Source organism: Grus americana, chromosome 18, assembly GCF_028858705.1.
Source record: "Grus americana isolate bGruAme1 chromosome 18, bGruAme1.mat, whole genome shotgun sequence".
Taxonomy (NCBI): domain Eukaryota; kingdom Metazoa; phylum Chordata; class Aves; order Gruiformes; family Gruidae; genus Grus; species Grus americana.
Genome location: NC_072869.1, coordinates 2818322 through 2829260, shown reverse-complemented (window position 1 = coordinate 2829260; position 10939 = coordinate 2818322). Strand labels below are relative to the sequence as shown.

The following is a 10939-nucleotide window of genomic DNA, read 5'->3' as shown; positions in this document are numbered from 1 at the left end:
ACAAGGCAAAAAAAAAACCCAAACAACAAACCCTACGTAAGCTGGAGAGCGAGGGACGGGGGCAGGTGACTCGCGGGGACTGTCACCCGCCAGGCCAAAGGTTGTTCCTACACCTACACCTGGCCAACAGCCACCCCACCACTGTCACCGAGTGGTGCCGTGGGGCTGGTGGCTCCTGCTCCTGCCTTGTCACCGTCCTGCCCCGAGCCCTGCCTGCCTGCGGGGAGGGAGCATCACTCCCCAAACAGCGGGGAGCTGGCTGGCCATTATTTAATGCAGCGTAAAGACACCCTGAGCTTAAAGGAACCTTGAAGGAGTCACTTAAAACGCTCTCGGCTCTCGGTGCAGGGTGTGTGGTGCCTCCTCTCAGTCTTATGACAGGGCTCGGGTACTGGCGGCTGGGCAGCATTTAGAAAAGTCTGAATTTCCTTTATTGCTCCCGTCCTTGGATGAAGCCACTGGGTGTTCAAACGACGCCTGGTGAGTGACCTGCAAATCTTACCAGCGTGGAGACAAAAGGTGGTGGATATGACCCCAAAAGATATTTAAGAACCCAGCTCCCCGCAGCGAAGCTGAGCAGTCGCAGGGCCACGAACGCGCAGCCGGCAGCACGGCAGCAGCCTGGGGATGTACGTGGCGGGGGGGGAAGGACCCAGAGCCAGCGCTGCAAATCCAGCAAAGCACAAAAGGTCTGGGACTGAAGACGGAACTAAGTGCTCACATGCCTGAAGGATGCATTTGGGTCCATTACTTCACCAAAGCAAACAGAGAACCTATTATATACACAGAGATATGCATGGCATACAGATAGGAGGAAATCCAAACAGTAAAAACCCAAGCAATATTTGCAGCATCAAAACCCACACCAGCAGGCAAAGGAAAAAAGCAGCCACAACACTTGGCTCTGCCCCCACCGTGCCAACCCCAATGCGTGTGACAGAGGAACGGACCTCTGACGGGGGCTTTCTGCACGCAGGGCACGTCTCGAGCACGGACATCTCTGTACAGCAAGGCAGCAAAAAAGTCACTCCATAAAATGCATCTGGGTTTATGGCTCTAAGACCTTATTATTACTTAGGTTACCAAGTCGTAAGTAGGTTTTGTTTATTGGCCACTGCCACTTCTATGAGCTGCATGTACTTCTGGGGTCACCGTACCCCCTCTGAATTCCCCAGCTACCTGGCTAGAGCCACAGAGAGACACTTGACCAACTATCCCCCCCCGTGGGCACCGGGGCTGCGCGGTTTGTTTAACTTCTACTAACTGCAACGTCCTCCTGGGCTCTTCATCCACCTACGCAAGATCCAAGGTGGAAAACTGTGCTGTGAACTAACGGCTGCAAGAGAAAATGCTTGAGGAGAAGGAGATGGAGGAAATTCAGACAAAAGGTAAGACGTGGCTGAACTCTCAGGGCCTGTGTTTGGCTTTAAACGCTCGCAGGCTGCAATTCCCCTTAAACCGGGGAACAGAGGAATGCAGGGTATCGCTCGCACCATTCAGGCCGGTGAAGAGCAGATGGTCTCTGCGGCTCGTGCTCAGGACGGCTCATTGTTCCTCACCTCCTCTCCTCAAGCCGTTTTCTCCTCCCCAGCAAAGCTTTGGCTTTTCTTCAAGCTCCTTCCCCAGCCATCCCCTCGGGGACATCCCTTTTTCCAGCTGACCCTCTTGTCTTGGAGAACTTCCTACGGTTTCTTCATCTCCAGCAGCAAAGAGCCCTGCCTCGTCTGCCTGCCCCGCAGCAAGGCAGAGCCTTTAATGTGTTTATTCCTTCTATTTTGCATTTTCAGCTCGGTGGTGGGAGACCACCGTACCTCGGGAGCATTAGGGAAACAGCTGGCATTCGCCTGTCTGCATGCAAGCACCTCTGCTTCTCTACGGGGGCTGAGCCCTCAGCTAAAACACGATGGGAAATTTCACGGGACACTGTCCCGGGGATAGGGTAACACTCAAAAACATCATTGTCTTGCCAGGTGTCTCTAAAAGCCATCAATACAATCTCTTACAAGCCAAACCCTCGCTACGCTTGCCCCACAATACCCTTCCTTCTCCACAGCTCCCATTCCCATGAAGGGAGGCGACGGCTGGGAGCAGCAGAACCCAACAAAAATGCGAACCGAACCAAAGGAAACCGAAATAGCCGCTGGGTCCTTCTGCAGAGGTCCTGCTGGAGCCCGTCCCATCTCCTGCTCCATGGAAGCTGGCTCAGCAAGCTCCTCTGCTCCGCCTGATTTCATTTGCAAATCATATTGTTTTTGGAAGATCCCACTTCCCAGGCACCGTGACTTCTGTCCGTCCCTGCACAGGGTTGTCATCCAAAATACACAACAGCTCCAGAGCAACAGCTACGGCCCCTTCGCACCGCGTGACACGCTGGGAAAACCGTGATTTTGAGCCCACAAACCTGGTCTTAGTGTTCAAGGATGTACAAGGAGGCACCAGAGGTGTTCTGGACACCAGTTTTGCTTCTGTTTCACACCACCTATGCTTATAACAGCTATAAACCACACAGGACCACCATCTGATTTTCCGAACAATTCTTGGTTGAAGGGAAAACACAGCCCGTCCCACTGAGATGTAAGGAATTGAAATACATAAAGAAACTCTGACAATACTTATGCAAGAGTGAAGCAGGACAACTTGAGAAGCTGCGCCCCTCGAGCTCGCTGGTGTTTGCTGACAGAGTGCTGGGATTAATTTTTGGCCTGTTGATTATCCACAAGCAATCATTCGTGCAAACACTGAAACCGAAGCCCCTAATTGTATTTTTACTGGACAAATCCGCCGCATGACACAGCTCGCCTTCCAAGCGCCCCGATCAAAGCGAATGCTGGAAACGAAGTCGTGTCTAAAACAAATACATATTTCAGCGCAAATCTGCTGTTTACAAACGCGGAGAGGAGATTTTAGTGCCCTGAAACCACAGCATGTTTGTCCAATTTCTCTGCAGAAAATTCATTTCTTAGCAATGAAGGAGCAACCTGGAAGGAAGAACACACAAACCGTAACGTGTATAAAATTCAAACGACTATATACAGAGAGTAAGTACTAGAGAAAAAGTTACAGCCAGAGCCAGATGTAGAAATCGGCTCCCTTTGTTCAGCCCTATGGATTCCCCCTCGCAATTACCCCCTTCCAGAGCCGCCCTCTCCCCAGGCACTCTGCAATACCGCCGTATTTCATGGCCACTCATAACTCAGTAATTTAGCTCCTAAAAAGCCACTGCGCAGGGATGCGCACAGCATGGCGCTACTTATTGACACGGGCTGATTAAAGATGTTCCTAGAGAACGTACTCACGTGCATTGGGAGACACAGGCTCACGCGAGGCACCTCGCTGGCTCCCGCGCATCGCCCCGCAGCCTTTAGGTACAGAACAACCACGCAAGATGAGACCTTTCTGTTCTGCTTCAGCATCTGCCCTCGTGAACTAATTGCTGCACGGCAAATCAAAGTGTTTTACTGTAAAACCAGCAACCCGAGTCATGTTTAAAAAATTACTTAACGAGTTCTCAGAAGACAAATGACCTTTTCTGCAGCTTGGAAGCGCTGCTGACCGGAGGAGGAGATGGTTTGAACGGCAGAGATGGGAACCTGAGCCTCTTACCGGACAGGAGGAGGGTGATTCCTACCTAGAGAGGAGATCCGGTCACATTGTCTGCAGAATTTAGACTTTAAAAGTAAAAAGATCTGCCCAGGGAAAACTAAACACCAAGCTTAAAGGCTGAGCACTGTGCTGGAGCAATCGTGAGCAATAAAGATAATAAAGTCTTTTGGTACCACTTGACTCGAAGCTGCTGGTAACCTGCTCGCGGCACCGTGACACACTGCCTGTGGAAGCCCACTCGTACTTACACTGGGTCACCCAACCACATCCCCACCCGGCTCTGGGTCAGGGCATCCCTGATGTGGTGGATCGGTTGTGGCTGCCCCATCCTAGAAGTGTTGAAGGCCAGGTTGGATGGGGCTTTGGGCAACCTGGGCTGGTGGAGGGTGTCCCTGCCCATGGCAGGGGGTGGGACTGGGTGGGCTGTGGGGTCCCTTCCAACCCAAACCAGTCTGGGATTCTGTGATCCCGCAGGCACAGGGAAGGCTGCAGCCCTCACCCCCCCCGAGGCAGCCCCCCAGCCCGGGGGCAGCGCTGCCGCACGCCCCCACCTCCCCGGCCGCACCGCCTGGTCCTGCCGCAGCCTGCCGAGACTCGCCTGCCAGCTGAACTTCACACCCCTCCATCCCGACACACACGAACCGCTGTGCGGCACGTGACAGACGGACAAGCCTCTGCAGGTCCCCGGCTCAGCCTCAACCCGTTAAAGCCAGGAGAAAACGTCCCTCGGCATTAGCAGGGCGCTGGAGCAGGGTGCCCTAAGGAAGGCAGCGCTACAGCGGGATCCCAGATCCCTGCACGCCTTCGGGGAGGGGGAATGGGGAAAACATCGAAAAACAATGAAAATTTACATTGTGCTGTTTGCTGGGTGCCAGCGGCGCGACACAGGTTTTGCTGGGCTGTCCCAGCTCGTGCGTGTGACGGGGACATCCCGGAGCACCTGATGGCACTGGGCAGCCAGCAAGGGACACGGTCAGCACCCGGGGAAAATGCGGAGAACAAGGACTCCATCATCTATAGGAAAAAATGCCTTAAAACAACTGAGCTCTTGTTCTCGCCCAGCGGATGTTCTTCCAACGGTCATCCAAACGCTTAAGGAAAAACCAAAGGAGCATCCCCCATTTTGCATGCAAGTTAGACCAACAGAAGTTCATTAGAAAGATTAAAAGCAAATTAAAAGCCATTCGCTCGCTACACATCTTTATCGAGACAAGGCTGGCTTACTACAGCAATCCTCGAAGGCTGTCCGTGCTGCTGGTAATTTAGCTTATAGCTACTGAATTGTTAACGCTGCCATTTGTAATGCGTTAGTTAAGGGTTTGTCAGCGTTTCCATCGTAAACCTTTCATTTTGGGGATTTATTGCTTGGCTATAAGGATTTGCTCTAGCTGCAAGTTTGGCAGGAAGGACCACGTACAGCAGCACATTTCCCTCACCCCAATCACTCCCAACATTAGAAAGTTACACAAACAGATCCCTAATTGAGGGTTAGAGCCTCCTTCAGACTTCGGCCCTTGCAGCTAAAAATGGCAAAATTCTGAGCAACGCCAGCCTAGCGTGAGCTCAGCCGCACGGGGCCGGTTGGGAAACGGAGCGGTGCGAGGGCACGGTGTAAAAATCAGCTACAATACACATTTTCCAGCCCAAGGAAAAAGGACGCTAGAAGCGGCAGTGCTGCTTACAATCCCGGACACGCTCCCCATGGAATTTTTTCACTGGATTTTATACTTTTGGCATCAATATTTTGCTGGGGTCTAAAGAAACATCCTTGCCACTAATTTACCGGTAAATGTTTTCAGAGTGCATGTTTTTTAGCATTTAGTTCTTTTTTTCTTTCTCTTCCAGCGTTCCCAGAATGAAACATGTATTTAATGTGAAGCGCTGCTTCAGGAAGGCCTAGCTCCTCTTTTCCTTAGGGGTTTGTCCCAAAGTGGGGTTCCGATGTACCCATCTACCACACCCCGGTGTACAGCTGCGTTTCTGATCCAGACAGTGTCCCCATCTCAGCGGGATGTCACGGCATCGTGTCACCCCAGCTCTTCATATGGGAGACCTCCGTGAGCCCACAGGGACCGAGCCGGGCACCTCGGGAAACACTCCATTTCAGATTTGGGATGAACTCACCTCACCTGCGCTGCCTGCGAGGGGAAAAGAAAAAAAGATTAAGGAATTGTTAATGTTATGTAAGGTGGCTAAGGGCCGTGGTTAAGCCAGGGCATCACCGTGCTATGCAGAACGTGTTAACGCCCTCGGCATCGTATGAGCACAAAAGCAAGAGGTTCCTCTCCAATGGATCCTTAAAATCTAAACCCAACGGAAACCCAACAGAGTGCGTCTTTTTTTTTCCTTTTTCTGCTGTATTTTTCCACCCGATCTCTCTCTTTTTTCACAGTGGTGCACCAGGATACCACGATGGGCTCCCCCACGCCCAGTGCGGGGTGATGGGTGCTGGAGGCTCTGCACGCACCTCCCGGACCCGAATGCACGGAGGGAGCAATGGGGCTGATGGGGCTGACTGCGCAGAGACCCCCGTGGGCAACGCTTCCACGCTCCCGCGCTGCCCTGGACACGGCCCCCTCCCGCCGCAGCCCGAGACCCGGACCCCTTCCCTGGTCCCCGAGGAGCCTCAGGATCCCGCCGGGAAGCGTCCGCGTCGGGCGGGTACCACCTTCTCCCCGCACCCGGTCACAGCAGGAGGACATCCAGCCGCCACCGCATCCGCCTTCCGCACCGCGCCGGGAGCTCCGAGCAGCTGCACAGCGCGCAGGCAAGGCAGGGGTGCAGGCAGGGATGCGGGCAGGGATGCAGGCAGGGGGGGCGCAGGCAGGGGGGGCGCAGGCAGGGACCTTGCTCCCTCGCAGCCACAGCCGCTTGGGGAAGAAGAGCAGGCGAGCCCTCCGCGCTGGCGGTGCGCAGGACCCCGGGGCAGCTCCGCGCATCACCCCAAACCGCAGGCGCGCACCGCCGGCAAAAGCCGCATCCGCGGCGCTCTCGCTGCTTGCGCGCGCGCCGTGCGGCCCGTCCCCGCGGCCCGTCCCCGCGCAGCCTCCGCGGGCGCGCAGCCCCGCGCGCAGCACCGCGCCGCCCCCTGCAGGAAGGGGCGGGCGGCGGGACTACAGCACCCAGGCGGCCGCGCGGCGGCCGTCGGCATCGCGCCTGCGCACTGCGCCCCCCCAGCTCCAAGTTTGGAGCTTTTAGCTGCCAGCCCTGGCCCATCATGTAGGTGCAGCAGAGCCTTCCCTACCATTGCAAGCAGGGGGGGAGGAAACCCCCCGTTCTGCAAGCTGCCCTGCAAAGTGTGCAATTGCACGGCCCCCCCCGCTGCAAGGAGAGCTGCTGCAGCAAGTCAGGAAAACTCCAGTTGCATGAAGATTGAGCGCTTGCAGTTTGCATCTTTGTTGCAAAACTAGCTCCAGAAGAGAGGCAAGGCAAAGTCTTTTGTGCTTCCCCTCCCCCATCAAAGCAAAGGGGAAAATGTCTCAGTCGAGAGGTAAGGCTCCTACTTCTGTTCGTTGCAAATATGCAAAAAGTCGTGCATGCATTTTTAAGTGCATGCATGCATTTTTCGGGATGCAATTGCATTTTGAAGTTTGAGGCTTTCAATGGCTCAGTTGCATTTCCTGTTTAGTATGTGCCTTTTTGCAGACACACACACACTCACACACACAGTTCCTGTAAGGCAGGGCTTGCAGTTCAGCTGTGCATTGACGTTATTTGAATTCTTCTGCGGGGATTACTGAGCTCTTTTTGCCTTTTGCACAGTCAGGACAGATAAAGGGTGTTGAAGAGCAGATGCATTCGCTACCGTCTATGTGCATGCAAAATGGGCACGATGCATGCGAATTGCAGCTAATTTCAAGTGCAAAATTAAATGAAACTTTTAAAGAAGTCCGTGGAGGAGATGAAAGGTGAAACTTGAGTGGAGTTACCAGGAATTAAATATATACCTATGTTTCCATGGGAAAGTATTGTTCTTGTGCCAGGACTGAGATCATTTTCCACCGATTTCTCTTCCCCCCCTCCCTTAATATTTGGTAACTTTTGGTCAGAGGCAGCAGTGTGGTTTGTAACACCAGCTCGCTAACAGCATGCAGAAGGGCTGCTTTATTTAGCATTTAGGAGCGGGGGCTCGGCACTTCGGATGGAGCGGGAGGGGCGTATTTGGGTAGGGGACAACAGTGATTTTTTTTTTATTTTTATTATTTATTTTTTTTTTCTGCCAGCGCGGTGGGGAAGGTTTGATCTTGCTTTTTAACTTGATGATTATTCTGGAGTGGCTCTGCCTTGTGTCCTGCAAGGGGGGGGGGGTGGGAGGAGGTGGAGAATTTAATATTGCAAAAATGCTGGGGGAATGCAATAGTCCCTGCAAGACCAGGCTGAGATGTTTGAGGAGGAGTTGCTCCGGCCATTCATTGTGAAAATAGATGCACATATGTCAGTGACTGGCCACACAGATGCAGCTTTTGGAGCTTCTTTTAAATGTTTGGATTTGATATTGCAGCTGCCTCTCCTTGCATTTTGCAGCCCTTGCACGTATTGGGGGGGGGGGGTGAGAGACGGTGCAGGGCCCGGTGGGAGAGCAGCTCCCAAACTGGGGCTGGGGCTTTTTTGGTTGTGTTTTTTGGGGTTTGGGTTTGCTTGGGGTTTTTTTTTGTTGCTTTAAAAAAAAAGAACAACAAACATCTGTGAAGTCAGTGGCCTTCCACTGTAAGCCTTGCTGGGAGGACATAGGAAGGAGGTGCTTTCACAGCTCTTGCCACACAGTTTTCCTTTGTAAGAAAAATGTAAAGTTGTTGTATAATTTATTCCTAATTTGGGTTTGCTGCAGTCATCTTTTCCAGCCAAGCAGAGAATTGTAAAAGTTTCCAATAGAAAGAGCCAAGGAAGTTTGATAATGCAAAATTGAACCAAGTGATACCCATGGCACGCTGCCGCTCGCAGGAGGGTCCCTGCGAGACCCCCGGAGCAGCAGGGGCTGGGCAGGGGTGCAGCCGATTCCCGGGGTCCCCGGGAAGCCTCGGGGTGGGAAAACCTGAGGGCACGGAGCCGGTGACGGGCAGGGACCTGCACTGGTGGCCCTGCAGCCCACCCTCCCGGGGTGCCGCTTAGCCCCCGTGCTGGCCAGCACTGGCCGTGTCCGTCTTCCTCAGTACCAGGAAAATGGGAAAATACAAGTAGCCAACCCACAAAACATGATCTCAATGAATGGCATCATTCTTGAATCTGTTTTCCGTCCATCTCACGCGCTGCAATACGAGTGTCTAAGTTGGAATTCCTTACACAGATAAGTTTTCCGAGTTCAGCTGTTCAGGCTGAGGTTTTGCTCGGGAAGGGGTTTCAGCTCTGGGGTTTGCACCAGAGGTATCGTTCTTCAGGATGAATTAAGGGAGGCATAATCTGCGTTTCAGGATCAGCTTTCATGTGTTGCACAGGAGGTTCCTCGTCAGCTTTCTAAAATACTGCACAGAGCTTCAGCCAGCTGCTGAGCTGCGGAGCCCTCTCCCTACTTTGACTCAGTTCCAAAGTTGTTCTGAGAATTTGCCAGAGATTAATTTTTTTAATGCTGCTTGTCAGGGGGACAGTAATCGGGAGGGTTATTCTCTGATAAGACTTACTCCCTGGCAAGGAACCTCACCTAGCTAAGAGGGCAGACCCGCTCCTCGGACCCTGCGTGTGCCACGTGAAGAAGCGGAGGTGATCTGCTTTCCGCACAACCATAGCGCGGGCTGTAGAAGATAAAACTCTCCCCGGAGTTTGGAAGCAACACTTTCATTCTGGCCCCTTCCGTAGCAGAAACGAGCAGATGCCTCCAGCATCGCGCTGGCAGCGTTCAGCCACGTTACCTGCGCCCCGATGGGCTCCTGAAGACTTTGCGGTCAACAAAATACAGATCAAGTCAGACACCACCGGGTGCAAACTCCTGCACTTCACCCCGTGCTCATTTCTACCTTCGTTCCCTCTTTTAAGTTGCAAAAATGGTATTTTCAGTTGGATGGAGCAATCCATAGAAAAATAAGATTTCCCCAAGCACGGCAGGTCCCTGCGGTCCATTTGTCACCTTCAGAGAGGAGTTTGCTCCGGACAAGTGGGACTTGATGGTGGTGGTGGCTCAGAAGAAGTTGAATCATTGCCCAAATGTGGCATATTTGGCTGTCATGACTAATAGGATATTATTCTGGAAGAGAAAAAAATGCGGAAGTCCATATTAATTACAAGCTAAACACAGTTTGAGGCTATAAATCTGAACTCTCGTGACAGCAGATACAATGAATTTGGAAGACTCCTGAATGTAATGGGGGAATTATTCACTCACGAAGCCCACATCAAAGCAGCAACCTACAAATATGCAAATTTCTCCACTGAAATAAGAAAAGAGAAGGGGGACCAGTTCCCATTAGAGCACTAATTCATAAAGCTACATTTAACTACTAAATATTGCTGTCCATTGATCTCATTCCCAATTCTTAGGCTTTGTTGTTTCAAATACAATTTTTTGTGCTCTAGCTGAAAAGGGATACTGAGATGATGAGAACCACGTCCCACGTGATGCTGGCTGAATGTGTACCCTATGGACTTTGATCAAAGGCCCTGCACCCATTAAAAAGACTACATTTTATGTAGTGTGCTCTTTTTTCCAGCTAGAAGTCTCAGTGGAACAGATGTAAAGCCTAAATGGTAGCTTTTTTAAAAAAAACAAAACAAAACCAACCCATCCTAGGTAGGTGGCAGGTTTTTGCTAGTATAAAATTAACCTGTAAGCAGCGTGAGGCTCCCGATGGTTGTGCAACGTGCAGTTTGCCTCGTCAGCACCACCTCAGCTTCTCGCCATTAACGCACTCCCATGACATAGGCATTTGGCAAGGGCAGGCTTTGCAAGAGCAGGGTGAGCAAAGCTGTGGCATGGTCAGCGAGGTGCAAGCCTAGCAAGGCCTAGCCTAGCAGCAAAGAGCCAATTCAGTTCAAGTTGTTGATTTTTTTTTTTTTTTGAGTTTTAGTTTTTTGGAGACCACGTTGAATTACTCCTTCACCCTGTTGCATGTGCTGCCTGCTCTCCTACACCACTTCTGTGACGGGGCTGCCTGCGCGCTCGCTTTGGGTTGAGAGGGGTGAAACATTTATAGGGAGGTTTAAAAATTTAATGCAATGCTACGCCGGAGGAATTAACCAGCATGGGAAGAAAGCAAACCAGCTAGTTGGGATAGAAAGTATTAGGCTAGAAATGATGTCTGACATAAGCCAAGTCACTGCTCTACACAGCCGAGCAAGTGGGAACCGAGACCCCCAGCTGAACCCCTCCACTCGCCGCGTTTTGCTGCCTGCACCCTCTGCGTCGCGC

At 52.2% G+C, this 10939-nt stretch overlaps 1 protein-coding gene and 1 long non-coding RNA gene across 4 annotated transcripts in view; one reads left to right on the top strand and one right to left on the bottom strand.

Moving 5' to 3' along the window:
* Positions 1 to 2185: 2185 nt before the first annotated feature.
* On the bottom strand, positions 2186 to 6656 carry LOC129214626 (uncharacterized). 2 transcript variants are annotated; one of them, XR_008579760.1, is made up of 5 exons: positions 6285 to 6656; positions 5728 to 5741; positions 3525 to 3628; positions 3297 to 3433; positions 2186 to 2978 (listed from the first exon to the last, which is right to left on the bottom strand). It is a non-coding gene; the product is annotated as an uncharacterized LOC129214626 (long non-coding RNA). The 2 variants fall into 2 exon arrangements; XR_008579759.1 differs by having other exon boundaries at positions 5728 to 6656.
* A 165-nt stretch (positions 6657 to 6821) lies between these two features.
* MAP2K6 (mitogen-activated protein kinase kinase 6) overlaps positions 6822 to 10939 on the top strand; it is a 58326-nt gene continuing 54208 nt past the window's right edge. For both annotated transcript variants that reach the window (XM_054846744.1, XM_054846743.1), the window contains exon 1: positions 6822 to 7093. In XM_054846744.1, coding sequence (XP_054702719.1) covers positions 7078 to 7093 — 16 coding nt within the window. In that variant the 5' untranslated portion in view covers positions 6822 to 7077. The remainder of the gene's footprint in view (positions 7094 to 10939) is intronic.